Source organism: Anser anser, assembly GCF_964211835.1.
Source record: "Anser anser genome assembly, chromosome: 1".
NCBI lineage: Eukaryota > Metazoa > Chordata > Aves > Anseriformes > Anatidae > Anser > Anser anser.
This window is the reverse complement of record NC_139720.1, coordinates 39516255-39528430: the sequence shown is the minus strand read 5'-3', so window position 1 is coordinate 39528430 and position 12176 is coordinate 39516255. Positions and strand designations below refer to the sequence as shown.

At 43.5% G+C, this 12176-nt stretch overlaps 1 protein-coding gene across 4 annotated transcripts in view; it reads left to right on the top strand.

Annotated features, from left to right (window-relative positions):
* Positions 1 to 8042: 8042 nt before the first annotated feature.
* The window catches only part of ZFC3H1 (zinc finger C3H1-type containing), a 39457-nt gene continuing 35323 nt past the window's right edge, over positions 8043 to 12176 (top strand). For all 4 annotated transcript variants that reach the window (XR_014580772.1, XM_083827038.1, XM_083827037.1 and 1 more), the window contains exon 1: positions 8043 to 8761. Coding sequence is in view for 3 of the 4 variants with exons in the window: in XM_083827038.1 (XP_083683164.1) it covers positions 8146 to 8761 (616 nt within the window). In the remaining variant the exon portion in view is untranslated. The remainder of the gene's footprint in view (positions 8762 to 12176) is intronic.

The following is a 12176-nucleotide window of genomic DNA, read 5'->3' as shown; positions in this document are numbered from 1 at the left end:
GCTAGTCTTGAGCACCAGTTGCCTTTGAGGCCAGAAACTGGACCCAAGCCCACGTATTTAGCAGTATGGAGCCTTCTGTACTTTAAGTTAGTTAGAGCCTTTGTGAATGTCATCACTGTCTTCTTCTGTTTTCTTGCGTTGTTAAAGATGTACCCTGCCAAGTGAAAGTTCCTGAGCTTTCCTGAAGATAGAGTAAACAAAAGGTTTTCAGAGGACAAAGCAATTCAAATTGTTTTATTTTCCTGCATATTCATAGTTCATATTAGGCTGAAGAATAACAGTAAAGTGCTGCAAGTAAAGCTGAAAACATTGTCCTGGCACTGAGGTTCATGTCATACCTATTGCATATAGATTCAATTTTCCAGGAGTGTAGTTCCTACACTTTTCACAGCTACCAACTGGAAAGTAACATGCACACTCCTTTTTGTATTATAACTTCTTGTGAATATAGTTTTGAAAATTTAGCTCCTTTGTTGGCACATTTAACAGTATGGCACTCAGGCAGCTTGGTGGAGCAGGTCCAATGGGATGCCTTTTTCAGCTGGTATGAAAAGAAAAAAAAAAGAAAAAAAAAGAAAAAAGAGAAAAGAAAAGAAAAAAATGTATGAATGGTATGAAAAGAAAAAAAAAGAAAAAGAAAAAGAAAATAGTTGCTTCTGCTGCTTTTTTAATTGAAAAAATCTGATGCTTTTGTTTTGATTGAAAAAAAAAACCAAAAAAACTGATATTCTGGTCCTGCATCATCTCTTAATTCTTGCTGTTCCTCACCCTGTTACATCCCTCCTTCTAGAAGGGAAAGCCCAGCATATTTCCAACTCACAATTGAGAACAAAACCTACTCCTGTTAGCAACCAGCATTTCTCTTCTTTGCTGTCCTGCCCCTTCCAGTGGAGACCCATATGACCGTTTCGCTATGACAGAACAACTCCGAACACCCTGATCTCAGAGGTGTTCCCCTACAGAACCCACACGTTATCCTTTTTCTAGATGGGTCCAGTCCCCCTGGCTCCTCCAGGCATCTAGCTTCAGGGTGTGCTGTCTGCACTTCCACTAGTGGTCTAGAAGCTTATTTATTATTGCCAACCCTCTCTTTGGCACAATTTGCTGATCTTGTTTCTCTGACTCGCGCCTCATGCATGAGGGCAATCAGCTAGCTACTCTTTACACTGGTTCCTGATACGCCTCTGGGGTTGTGCATGACCTTGGGCAGCTTTGAGAACAGTGCAACTGCTTAACGTCATCTGGTGCTCCTGTTCAAAATGGCTGCTATGCTGAAGGTCTGCTGCAAGCCCTCTTCCTTTCAGTAATAGTACAATGCTAAACTCGTGTTTCTCCTTGTGATGATGTCACATAAGAAAATGCCTTAAATGATCAATCAGCAAGGAGAGCAGGCCCTTCTGGCCTGCAGGCTCCTGAACCTGTTCTCACCAGCCTCATCACCACCTGCTTTCTTTTAAAACTATCTATTTTACAAGACCTGCCCTTGGGAGATGAAAATGCAGGCTGGCTGGGCCTGGGTGCCCATTACACCTCAGTTCCTTGTGGCATTCCCATGACAGCTGCTTGGCAGCACCTCAGGTTCCCTTCCCTTCCGTTGCTGGTGTGACCCACACACTGCGTTTGATTACAGTAGTACAACAAGATGGGTTTGCTCCACATTTCTCCGGTAGCATATAACTGTACTGCAGTCCTAGTCCTGTTCTCCTGTTCGTTTGGTCTACGGCATTAGGCAAAGGGTTCAAACCAAAGGTGTAGCACACCCAAAACCACAGAGTCCCGTTGTGAATTTGTAAATGGATTTTATACGGATGCCCAACTGCTGTAACTACAAACACAGTCTTTTAATCATGAACAAGTTCTCATGATGAGCAGAGGCCTACCTCTGCAGACATGCAGATGCTACTGTCACCAAGAAACTCTTGAGAGAACTCCTCAGTTCAAAGTGCCCCTCAGACTACACGGTAATTGAGGGACTAATTTCACAGGAGAAGTTGCCCAGATGGTCTGTAAAGCCTTATGGTTCCAACAGCATTTACATTGTGGTGCTGTTGAAAGGAAAAATTTTCATTTAACTAGACTGTCCAAAATTTGCAAAGAAACTGACCTTAAACAGTCAGATGCTTTACCATGGCCTCAAGAGCCCTGTGAATAAAAAATATGCACTATCAACTTGTAATATTTCAGTGGGTAAACCCATAAGGTTCCTGCACACCCCACCGAGGCCACTTCATCACTCCAAGCTACAGATGACTAATGTTATGTGGAATTATTGGAAAGCTCTCATGAAATGTATGAGGACTATTCACTTGCAGTTAAAAGAAGCCCTTCTAGAATCTGCCTCTGAACTGTGGCACTCTTGGGAGCCCAGAGACTTGGGTCTACACTGAGGTGACACACAGATGACTGAAGATCAACAGAATGGAACCCATAAAGGCACCCTGTCCTCTAAGAGTCAAGTCTCTGTATCACCACATGAACTATAAAAATACCGTTCTGTTGGTTTACCATGATGATAAAAACTTAGATGTTGTGAAATGTTGGGTGTGTTACAGTGTCCCTCATCACTCTAATGAAGGTGTCCCCATGCATCCTACAGCATGTAATTCATCAGTATAAAGACAAGTTTGGAATCCCCCAGGGCAGAAATTACTTGTTCAAGATTATCCCTGATGACAGTAAATGGGAACTGATCTGAGTCAAGTCAATACACGTACGCATGAAGCTCCAGCTCTGCCATCCACCTGGGACTGGATGCACCTGAGAACAGTTGCTACATGAAAGCAAATGCAACATACTACATGGGCACAGTAATTGTACCCGAACTACTAATTCTTAGAATGATACTAGACAGTTATTTGATAACTCACTAAACTGTGAGTTCAGCTCATCTTCTATACCTACTTCCTTGGGAGCCTGTTTCATTCATGGTATGTTTACATTCCCGTGGCTCTCACAGGACCATGTTATACAGGGTATGTAACCCCAGCTATTTGACATTTGTCATCTCTTCCCTCTGAATATTATCAGAAAAGGCAAGCTAACTCATAGCATGAAAATTTGGGGGCTATTATGCTTCCCATGCATGAGGTGGCAAAAGCCATTTGCTAGCTATTATTTAAAGCAAATTGGTAATAACACTGCAGATCCTTTTTACCAAGTAACAGCTGAGATGACTGGTATCTGTACAATCAAAACAGATTAAAATTTGGCTTTATGCTGGCTCATAAGGGTGAAATACACATTGTAGTTGGAAAAGACTATTTTAGCTACATGACAGACAACTCCAAAAACATTTGTGATTTAAGTGAAGACATTAAAAAAGAGGCAGCCAAAGCAAAACAACCCAATAATTGGAATGTGTGGAACTGGTTTGAAAACATAAAAAAAAAATGTAGGGTTTCTAGGTTAAAAAATATAATTGTATAGCATTTTATTCTTATTACTACTACTGGTTGTATTGTATGTGTTTATTCAAGTAATCCTCTGTATGGTAACACTGTGTATTAAGAAATACAGAGGTACTGCTGTAACCACACTAATTCCTGTCTTGCAAATGGGATTTGTGTACCTTGACATGCAATGAACAGAGGTGGAAAGAGAAGGAGAAATCCAGAAGCTGATGCTGGCATATGCCTAAGTCCAGAGGCAAGGACAGACAAGACAGCAAGGTCTTCAGTAGAAGAGCCATGAGTAAGACACCTGCATCTTGTCTGCAGCACCCCGGGTGTCTCTAAGGATTGTGAGAGGATGAAGTCTCAGATGGAGGAAGGTGGCAGCAGGCCTTCCTAGGTTTAAAAGTTTGTCAAGGACACAGCAGTGTGACAAGAGAGATAAGCTGAACAGATGTAGGTTGAGGCCCCAGGATTGCAGACAGAATCATGAGGAACACATTGGTCCAGCTGCTGTGACAGTCTCCTCCTGTGCAGGTGCCGCTCTGTCACATCAGGCCCCTAGCTAAGCAGAATGTATCTGCTGTAAATGTATGTATTTTTGTTTTAAGTCAGTTTGTATCAACAGAGGGCTGAACCTCTGGTGCTCTGTGCTCTCTGCCTGAGCTACAGAAATAACCTACTTCTGCCTGACCTGAACCTGAGAAATAGACTGCATATTTATTCAGTGACACCACAGAAAGAGTGATTTACTTGAAAAGCATTTTGTCAAAATACACAATAAGTGGGGTGATACGTTCTGCAGTATTTGCACTTGAGCAATTACTACTTATGTAACGTGGAATTCATGTAAAGTGAGATGACAAGTCATTTATTTCCCAGCTAAAGAAACGCAGTCTCAGTCAGACAGACAGACCCACAGTTATGAAGGACAGGTTAAGAAGAAAACTCCTGGTCAAAAGGAGTTACTTATTTTTATCCTTTTATCCTTATTTTTATGCTATGCCTCCAACAGCTTAAATCTTCACTCATGACCAGTACAAATAAATAGTTAACCTCTTATGGCCCTTCATTGCCTCCATCCAAAAAGTTCTTTAGTAAAGGCTCCTTTTACTGTTGCAACAGCTAACTTCTTGTGTCCAAGACCAGTTTTGTCATCCTTCACTCCGAGTATATGCTGTAGGAAATACTACTTTAAAAACGTTCATATTGAGGACTATTAAGAACTGAGAAAGACTGCAGAACGTGATAACATATTGCCTCTAATTGTTTCCACAGTGCTTTTAACAGATACTGCTAGTTCATACAGATGAAAATGCTATAGCACGCTTCCACTTGCCTCATAAGAAAAAAAGTCTCGTGAAGTTGATGTGAAGTTTATATTTTTCACTTCTTTCTCATTCCAACATTTGACATGCAACCTGTGGCAGTATTTACATTTGATAGAAAAGGTACACTTGATTACATTATTTTAAAGCATGCTAATTTGCACTCTTAGTTTCAGATTTTCTCTTTTAAATAGTCAGGTAAGTAGTTAGGAAAAATGTGAAAATATCAAAATATTGGAAATGGTTGTGTTTAATCATCTCTACATGTATTTGTATACCTATCAAATTGTAGAAAAAGACCACAGACATTCGTCTGGGAAATAGCGCAAACATGACATTGGCTATAGCAACCATGTGCCATAAAAAACAACTCTCTTATCTGGAGAGGAATCCAACTATAAGATATTTTTGTTTAACAAAATTACATGCATATGTTAAAACAGGAAATGAAATAAAAACACTACAGAATATTTCTATTTCTGTATATAGATCAACCATGATTACATGTGTACACAATTTGAATAATTAAAGAAAAATAATTATCCCAGCACAGGCTAAAATACACTTTATTCACTCACTGTGGTCTTTTGTTGACCTAGATATATTACTTTCAAGTACAATACAAACTCAGCAGAAAAAGCCTACAGTCATCTTTGCCTTAAAGAGGGCATGAGTTATGTGGTTAAGTTTCTGACCTTGCTTGCTTACTTCTTCTCAACATGACATTAATTTCTATGAGTCCTTACAAAGAGGCTTGTGTAGAGTTTCAAGTGCCAATGAAGGAGTTCCTCAGTTTTAAATATCAGGGGATAAAGGAATGGGCACTGATGTAGAAGAAATTGCAATTCTTTCTAGGAACATACAACAAGAAGAAGTTAACTTCCACTTGAGTATGTGTATTCCATCTAAAATTATCAGCAGCAATTATTTTATGTTCCTAAAAATAAAGCCACTTCCAAAAGAAAAAAGAAAAAAGCCCCTTGTATGTACATAACGAGACTGAACTCACAGAACCACCTCTTTCACCAGACACTATTATAACCTCATGTAAAAACTTGAAATCACGTTTTAACATCTCCCAGATTTTAAAGTCTTTATTAGTAACTGATAGGTATTGAACAATTGAACAGTTGCAAAATGTCATTTTTTTCTCCTCACTGAGTGATGGTTGTGAGTGAATGGTTGAGAGCTTATCAATATGGCTGATACATTTTTTAGTATTAACTCAGCATAGGTATCAAAAATAAAGACTAGTGTCTACTTTCTGGTTTGAAAAGCTTTTATAGTTTTCTGTAAAATATCTGATTTTTATCTCATACCTCATACAAGCATCTCCTATTTTATCTTGTATTTCTAACTCATCCAAGGAAAGATTTCTTAAGGTATTTGAGATAATTTGCTCAGATATATCTCATGGTGAAGTATTACTTGATTTAAAGCTTCTCATGAGACAAATAATTTCTATCTATCAGTGTGCAGCTATGCCTTCTATTTGAATATAATTCTTCACTCTTTTTCTCAATCTTACTGTCTCCTCTCATTTGTCCTTCTTTTTACATTCGCATGTGTTTTGAAGGTATTAACTGAGTTCAGTAAGAACTTATTTACACTTAATGATTATTTTGAAATTGGATGTTCCTTCTTAGATATAAGCCTCTAAGCTTCTTTCTTAGGAAGATTTATTCACATAGGTTTCTATAAAAAAATAATAAAAACATGCACACAAAACAGAAATATGCTAGGAAACAACTACAAAGCAATGTGAAATTGTGCAATTTGCAGTGTCAAATTATGGATCCACCTAACAATCCTCAGAAATTCAAATATAATGTAAAATGTTTAGCTATTCTGTAAAATCCCTTCATCATAAAATTTAAGCCCCCCAAACCCGTGAAGATATGTTTAACAGTCACATACTTTGCCCTCACTCGTTTCCCACAGTTTCTAGCCAGTTAATGTTTTCTTAAATGAGAAAAAAGTAAAATCCTCATTGTTTACATAGAACCTATCATATTTAAAATTACGATAGTTGACTACCAAGAAGAGAACAATCAATCAAACAAAGGGCATTGAACTCCCCTAGTTCCTGAAAAAGAAATATTGTAGAATCTTCTTTTTCAGATGGTTAAGTAACTCAGGTAGAAAGTTATAATACAGATCGCATAGTGGCGTTGAATAAATTCAGCACGCTTGTTAGATGAACTCTGAACAAACATGGCAACAGTCAATGAAGTGGGACCATCACATGAAGTTAATTTCCCACAAAGCTGCTACTTCTGTGCCACTACCTTAGTTTTGTAAGCATTTTCCTCCCCCTCCTAAAAGATGCTGATACTAATATCCTTCTGGTGGGTGAAAACACTTAGGAATAAATTTAACTGTAGAGTAAACTGGAACCAGATATATGCAAAATTTTGGGATGCCCAACCAACCAATGTTTGCTGGGAGGGAAATTTCTGCAGCTTATCATCACTAGATGTGGTGAAATTGAAACATTTATAACTACAGCAGATCAGATTTCAGACACAGAAATCTGACACTGCTCCAGATACCTTGCCTGACCTACACCTGCTGTTTCAGAACGCTCTCAGTACGTCTTACTCTGTTCTAAACAAGGCTTCTCCTCCTGCCCAGGAACATAATCATTGCTCGCCTGACAACACCCTGCTATGAGATGAAGCCCTTGAAATGCACACGTAGTAGCACCAGAATACTCAACCTTGGAGAAGTCTGATAGAAACACGTGGTACCACTTTATTAATTTTTATGTAACTGTTTTCCACTCTGAGATGCTCGCTTTTTACTTTTGCCGTGGAAACTGGTAGTGCCGACCTGAAGAGGCGAGCCTCCCAGAAACCTCGGAAGAGCACAGCAGCTCAGCCCTGGGAAGGCAGGCGGGCAAATGGCGCCCAGGCGGGTGCTGGACACCGCCAGGACACCGGCTGCCGCTCCTGCAGAAGCCTGCACTGCCCGGGGCGGGCAGGGCACAGGCCCCACCAAGGGAGAAAGGACACCCGGCGGGCTGCCGAGGGAAGCCACCACGCAGCTCGGCACCCGCCCTCCCCCTCTAGCCAGCGCCCTTCCCTTCCACAAGATGGCGGCCAGTCCCCCCCCCAACCCGGTCTCCTTCACCAACATGGCGGACCGAACCCCATTGGCTCCCGCCCCCCGCCCCCGAGGTGGGGTAGGCTTTCCTTACCCTCCCTCGGGACCGAGAACTACATCACCCAGAGACCCCCGCGCGGGTCCCCCCCCCGCTCTCTCAGCCGTTGCGCAATCCGGGCGCTATCTCGCGAGAGGGCCGCGCCGGGCGGGCGGTGGCGGCAGACGGCGGCGGGGCGGGGCGGGGGCGAGGTGCGGGGCCGCGCTGCGCAGGAGCCGCCGTCGCTCGTGCTCCGCCTGCCCGGCACCGTTGGCCTGGGGGCCCCATGGCGGCCGCGGAGGCGGCGGCCGCGCCCGCAGAGGCGGCGGCGGCGGCGGATCCTAGCGGGCTGTCCCCGAAGGAGGAGGGCGAGCTGGAAGACGGCGAAATCAGCGACGACGACAACAACGGCGGCGGCGGCGCCGGGCCCTACGGCGGCTCGGAGCCCGGCGGCCCGGCCGGCGGCGGCAGCAGCGGCAGCAGCAGGCCCTACTCGAGGCGCCGGCCGCCCCCCGGCCTCCGCGGGGGCCTCTCGGTGTCGTCGTCCGCCCGGCGCTTCCCCCGCTCCCGGCACCAGCCGCCGCCGGAGATGGGCCACCTGCACGGGCACGGCGGCTACCGGCCCAAGGACTCGTTCCGCTCCCACCCGCCGCCGCTGCCGGCGCCGCGGATGCCGCCGGGCCCGCACCCGGAGGGCGGCCCGCGGCTCTCCTTCTGGGAGCGCAGCCACAACGCCCTGGACCGGTTCCGCTTCCGAGGCCGGCCCTACAGGGGCGGCTGGCGCTGGGGCCGGAGCCGAGGCGGCGAGCGGGGAGGCAACCCGCCGGGGAGGCCGCCCGGAGGGGGAGGCGGCGCCGGCTTCGGCGGCGGCCAGGGCTGGACGGAGCCCTCGCCTCGCAAATGTATCCTTCGGAGCGGGGGGCGGCGCTGCCAGACGTGGCCCAAGGCTCTGGGGAAGGAGGAAGGGAGGGAGGGAGGCTCCCCGCCTGCTGGCAGGGGCTGCTGGCAGGCAGGGCTGCCGCTGGGAGCTGCCTTAGCGAAAGGGGGAAAGCGTGGCCTGAAACAAAGCCTTAGCCCGTTGGGTCCCGGGCGCTGCTTTTCTAACCCCAAATTTCTAGCCCTTCTGTTAGAAAGCGGGCTTAGGCTTTGGCGAGGCACTTTGAGCGGATATAATTACAGCGGAGTTGCTGTAAAACGCTAAGCTTGTTAATTTCCCTTATTGGGCAATGAAGGATCCGCTGTTTTTTTTTTTTTCATTTTCGCTTACAGGCCCTCAGAGGTTGTAACGCATAGCTAAAGCCAGCTTTACCGCTAAACCGATCTTGACACAGGACTCTGTGCGCAGAGTGCGTTTCCTGTGGGAGTTTGGGTAATGTGGGAAAGCCACGTTTCTCTGCAAAGCCATACTCTGTGTTTCTGGCAGGGTGTTCTCTGATCGCTCCTAGAGAGCTGATTAGGTGGTTTTGAACCCTTTTAACACTTTCTTCTGTTAAGAGTGGGAACTGCAAAAGTGCTGGAAAAAGCTCCTCTCATTTTCCAGGACATAGATAGAAAAACAACTCACGTGAAACATAACTTAGGGGCAGCGTGGCATGGAAATACAGCTGTTTGCCTAACGGAAAACAGGCAAATATAAAAATGGAAGCCAAAAATGTTAAGCAAGAGAAATAGTGGTTAAAACTAATACACTGCTTTGTTGTCTGCTGTACCAGTAGTCAAAGGATGTGTCTTGTTTGCTTGGCTGTGCTGGCAGTCCCAAAGAACAGGGATTTTTTCAAACTTGTGACAGGACTTAAGGCTTTGAAAGCTGATCATTGGAGCCTTGTGTTACTTTCGATCCTAGATTATTTATAAGTGTCAACTGTTCTTCTATTGGAGTGGGGACAGGATATGTAAACCAGTGATAAAGAGCTACTTCATCTCACCTCATAATGTTAGAGCATTACCACTGAAGTGTTCATAACTCTTCATTTGAGGATCATTTCTTGAGAGGCAATGTGTGAAGATGTGATTTGCCCAAGGTCACATAGTAAGATGGTTCTAGTGCTGAAAGTGGATGTTACAGATATCTTAATTTGCAGTGTTGCTCTAAGCACCAGAAAATGGTTACCTTCTGTGGAATGAGTAATTTGCAGGGCCAATCTATTGATCATCCTAAGCAGACCTTGCAATGCTTGTTAATACTGATACAGTCTCCTTGTATGCTCTAATTAAAAGACTATTCAGAAACTGATAATTCCATTTTCAAACCAAAAGCAACAAAGGGGAGAATCTTTTATCCCTAATACTTGAGATACACTCTTCTGCTTAAACATTGCAGGCAGTTTAATAATGCTGTTTCTTGTTGATGAGTCACATTTGATTATTTGTGGGTCATATAATTAAAGAAGGCCAATGATTTACTCTCTAAAATACATTTCTTTCTGTATTTTTCATATCCTTGCCATATAAACGATTTGAATTAGAGTATTCCTAAATACTAAGGAACCTCCACGTTGCTAATATTAATGGGGTAGGGGTGTAGTACATTGGCACGTGCCTTCACAAGAGACCTTCATGTGAAGTGGTGTAGGGAAGCTTGTGATCTGGAGTGGTATTTGGAAATCCCCAGGGAAAGTGCGAAGTTTAAAGGTGTGTTAACAGAGAAGTAATGTTTTTTTTTTCTTTATCAATGGAACTGGTACTTTGTGTGTGCTATGTAGAAGTGTAAGTATAAATAGGAGTAAATCAGCAACATGGTGGGGCACTTAGAGAATTCTTTTTACACTTCTTTGGATATTATCTTTTAGTAGGTTTATCTTTAGTTCCTAACAACTTAAATGTGAAGCTATTGGATGGGCGTTCTGCAGAAATTCATACGTAGAGATTTGTGGACTTTTGAGTATGAAACATGAGACCAAAATATGACTTTTTTGCTGGTGAATTCTGAACCCTTCAGAGGTTTCTTTTTTTTACATTTTTTCTTCACTTCTAACCCCAGTGTCATCAGTTGGTCTCTTGCTTTTGGTTGTAGGATGAAGGCTCTCGAGTGTCGACTGAAGAATAAGTGTTGTTTTAATGCAATCCTGACTGCCTCTCATAGCATTCCACCTACTCTTGCATTCTATGTGTACAGCTATGTACTAAAAAAAACAACCAACCAACCAAAAAACCCTATCTGTAAACCACTGTCATGGTTTAACCTGGTAGGCAACTAAGTACCACACAGCAGCTCACTTGTTCCTATTCAGTGGGGTGGAGGAGAGAATTGAAGAGGGTAAAAAATGTGAAAATTTGTGGGTTGAGATAAAGACAGTTGAATAAACTAAGAAAGAAATGGGGGAGGGAGGAGGGGAATTGATGCAAACTACAACTCCTCACCATCAGCCAGCTGATGCCTGCCCAGTCCTTGTGCAGCAGCAACCCCCCCATGCCAGGAAATTCCCCCCAGTTTGATCATTCAGCACAATGCCACGTGGTATGGGACATCCCTTTGGCCAGCCTGGGCCAGCTGCCCTGGCTGTGTCCCCTCCCAGCTCCTGGTGCACCCCCAGCCTCCCCACTGGCAGGGCAGCGCAAGAAGCTGTAAAGTCCTTGGCTCTGTGAGGGCACTGCCCTGCAACAGCTAGAATCAGTGTGTTATCACTGCATTTTCACCCTGACATCTAAACACAGCGCCATACCAGCTGCCATGAAGTAAATTAACTCTATGGCAGCCAAAACCGTGACAAACACCAAATTTCTGATTAATACCTTTTTGGAAGCTCCGTCAATTTCATTATTCCAAGCTCAAAAAATATCTCAAAATTTGGTATTTTTACCCAATTCAAGATGACTCCAGAAACTATTTATAGATAATTTTAGACTTATTAAGCTACTTAACATCTATTGTAAAAATTAGCGTAAGGGTTTCTTGGGACTCTCAATCACTAATGTTTTTTTAGAGGTAGATTGGTGGATATGCTTATGACGTGATTTGTGGTTATACTGCACCCAGCTCTTTACACTGTGGATGTATTTTCAATATATTTACAGAACTTCAAATTATAATAGCATTTGCTTTCTGGATTTTATGTAGTTTAGATGGATTAATTTCTGCTTTTTTTGTGCTGAAGCTGAAGAGAGCATTGTAGTAACAGGAAATGTTTTGCAATACAGGAGTTGTTTTTGTAGGATGGATACCAAGATTCTTTAGACTTGTAGTGAAACATCCAAGTTAGTGATGAATGTTGTGAGTGAGAAACAAAGTTACCCTCCTCTGTGCTCAGTATTTTTGCATTTGGGGGATACCTATTTTAGCTTCTAGTTTTACTCCGTTTATTGGTTTGAGACATGATG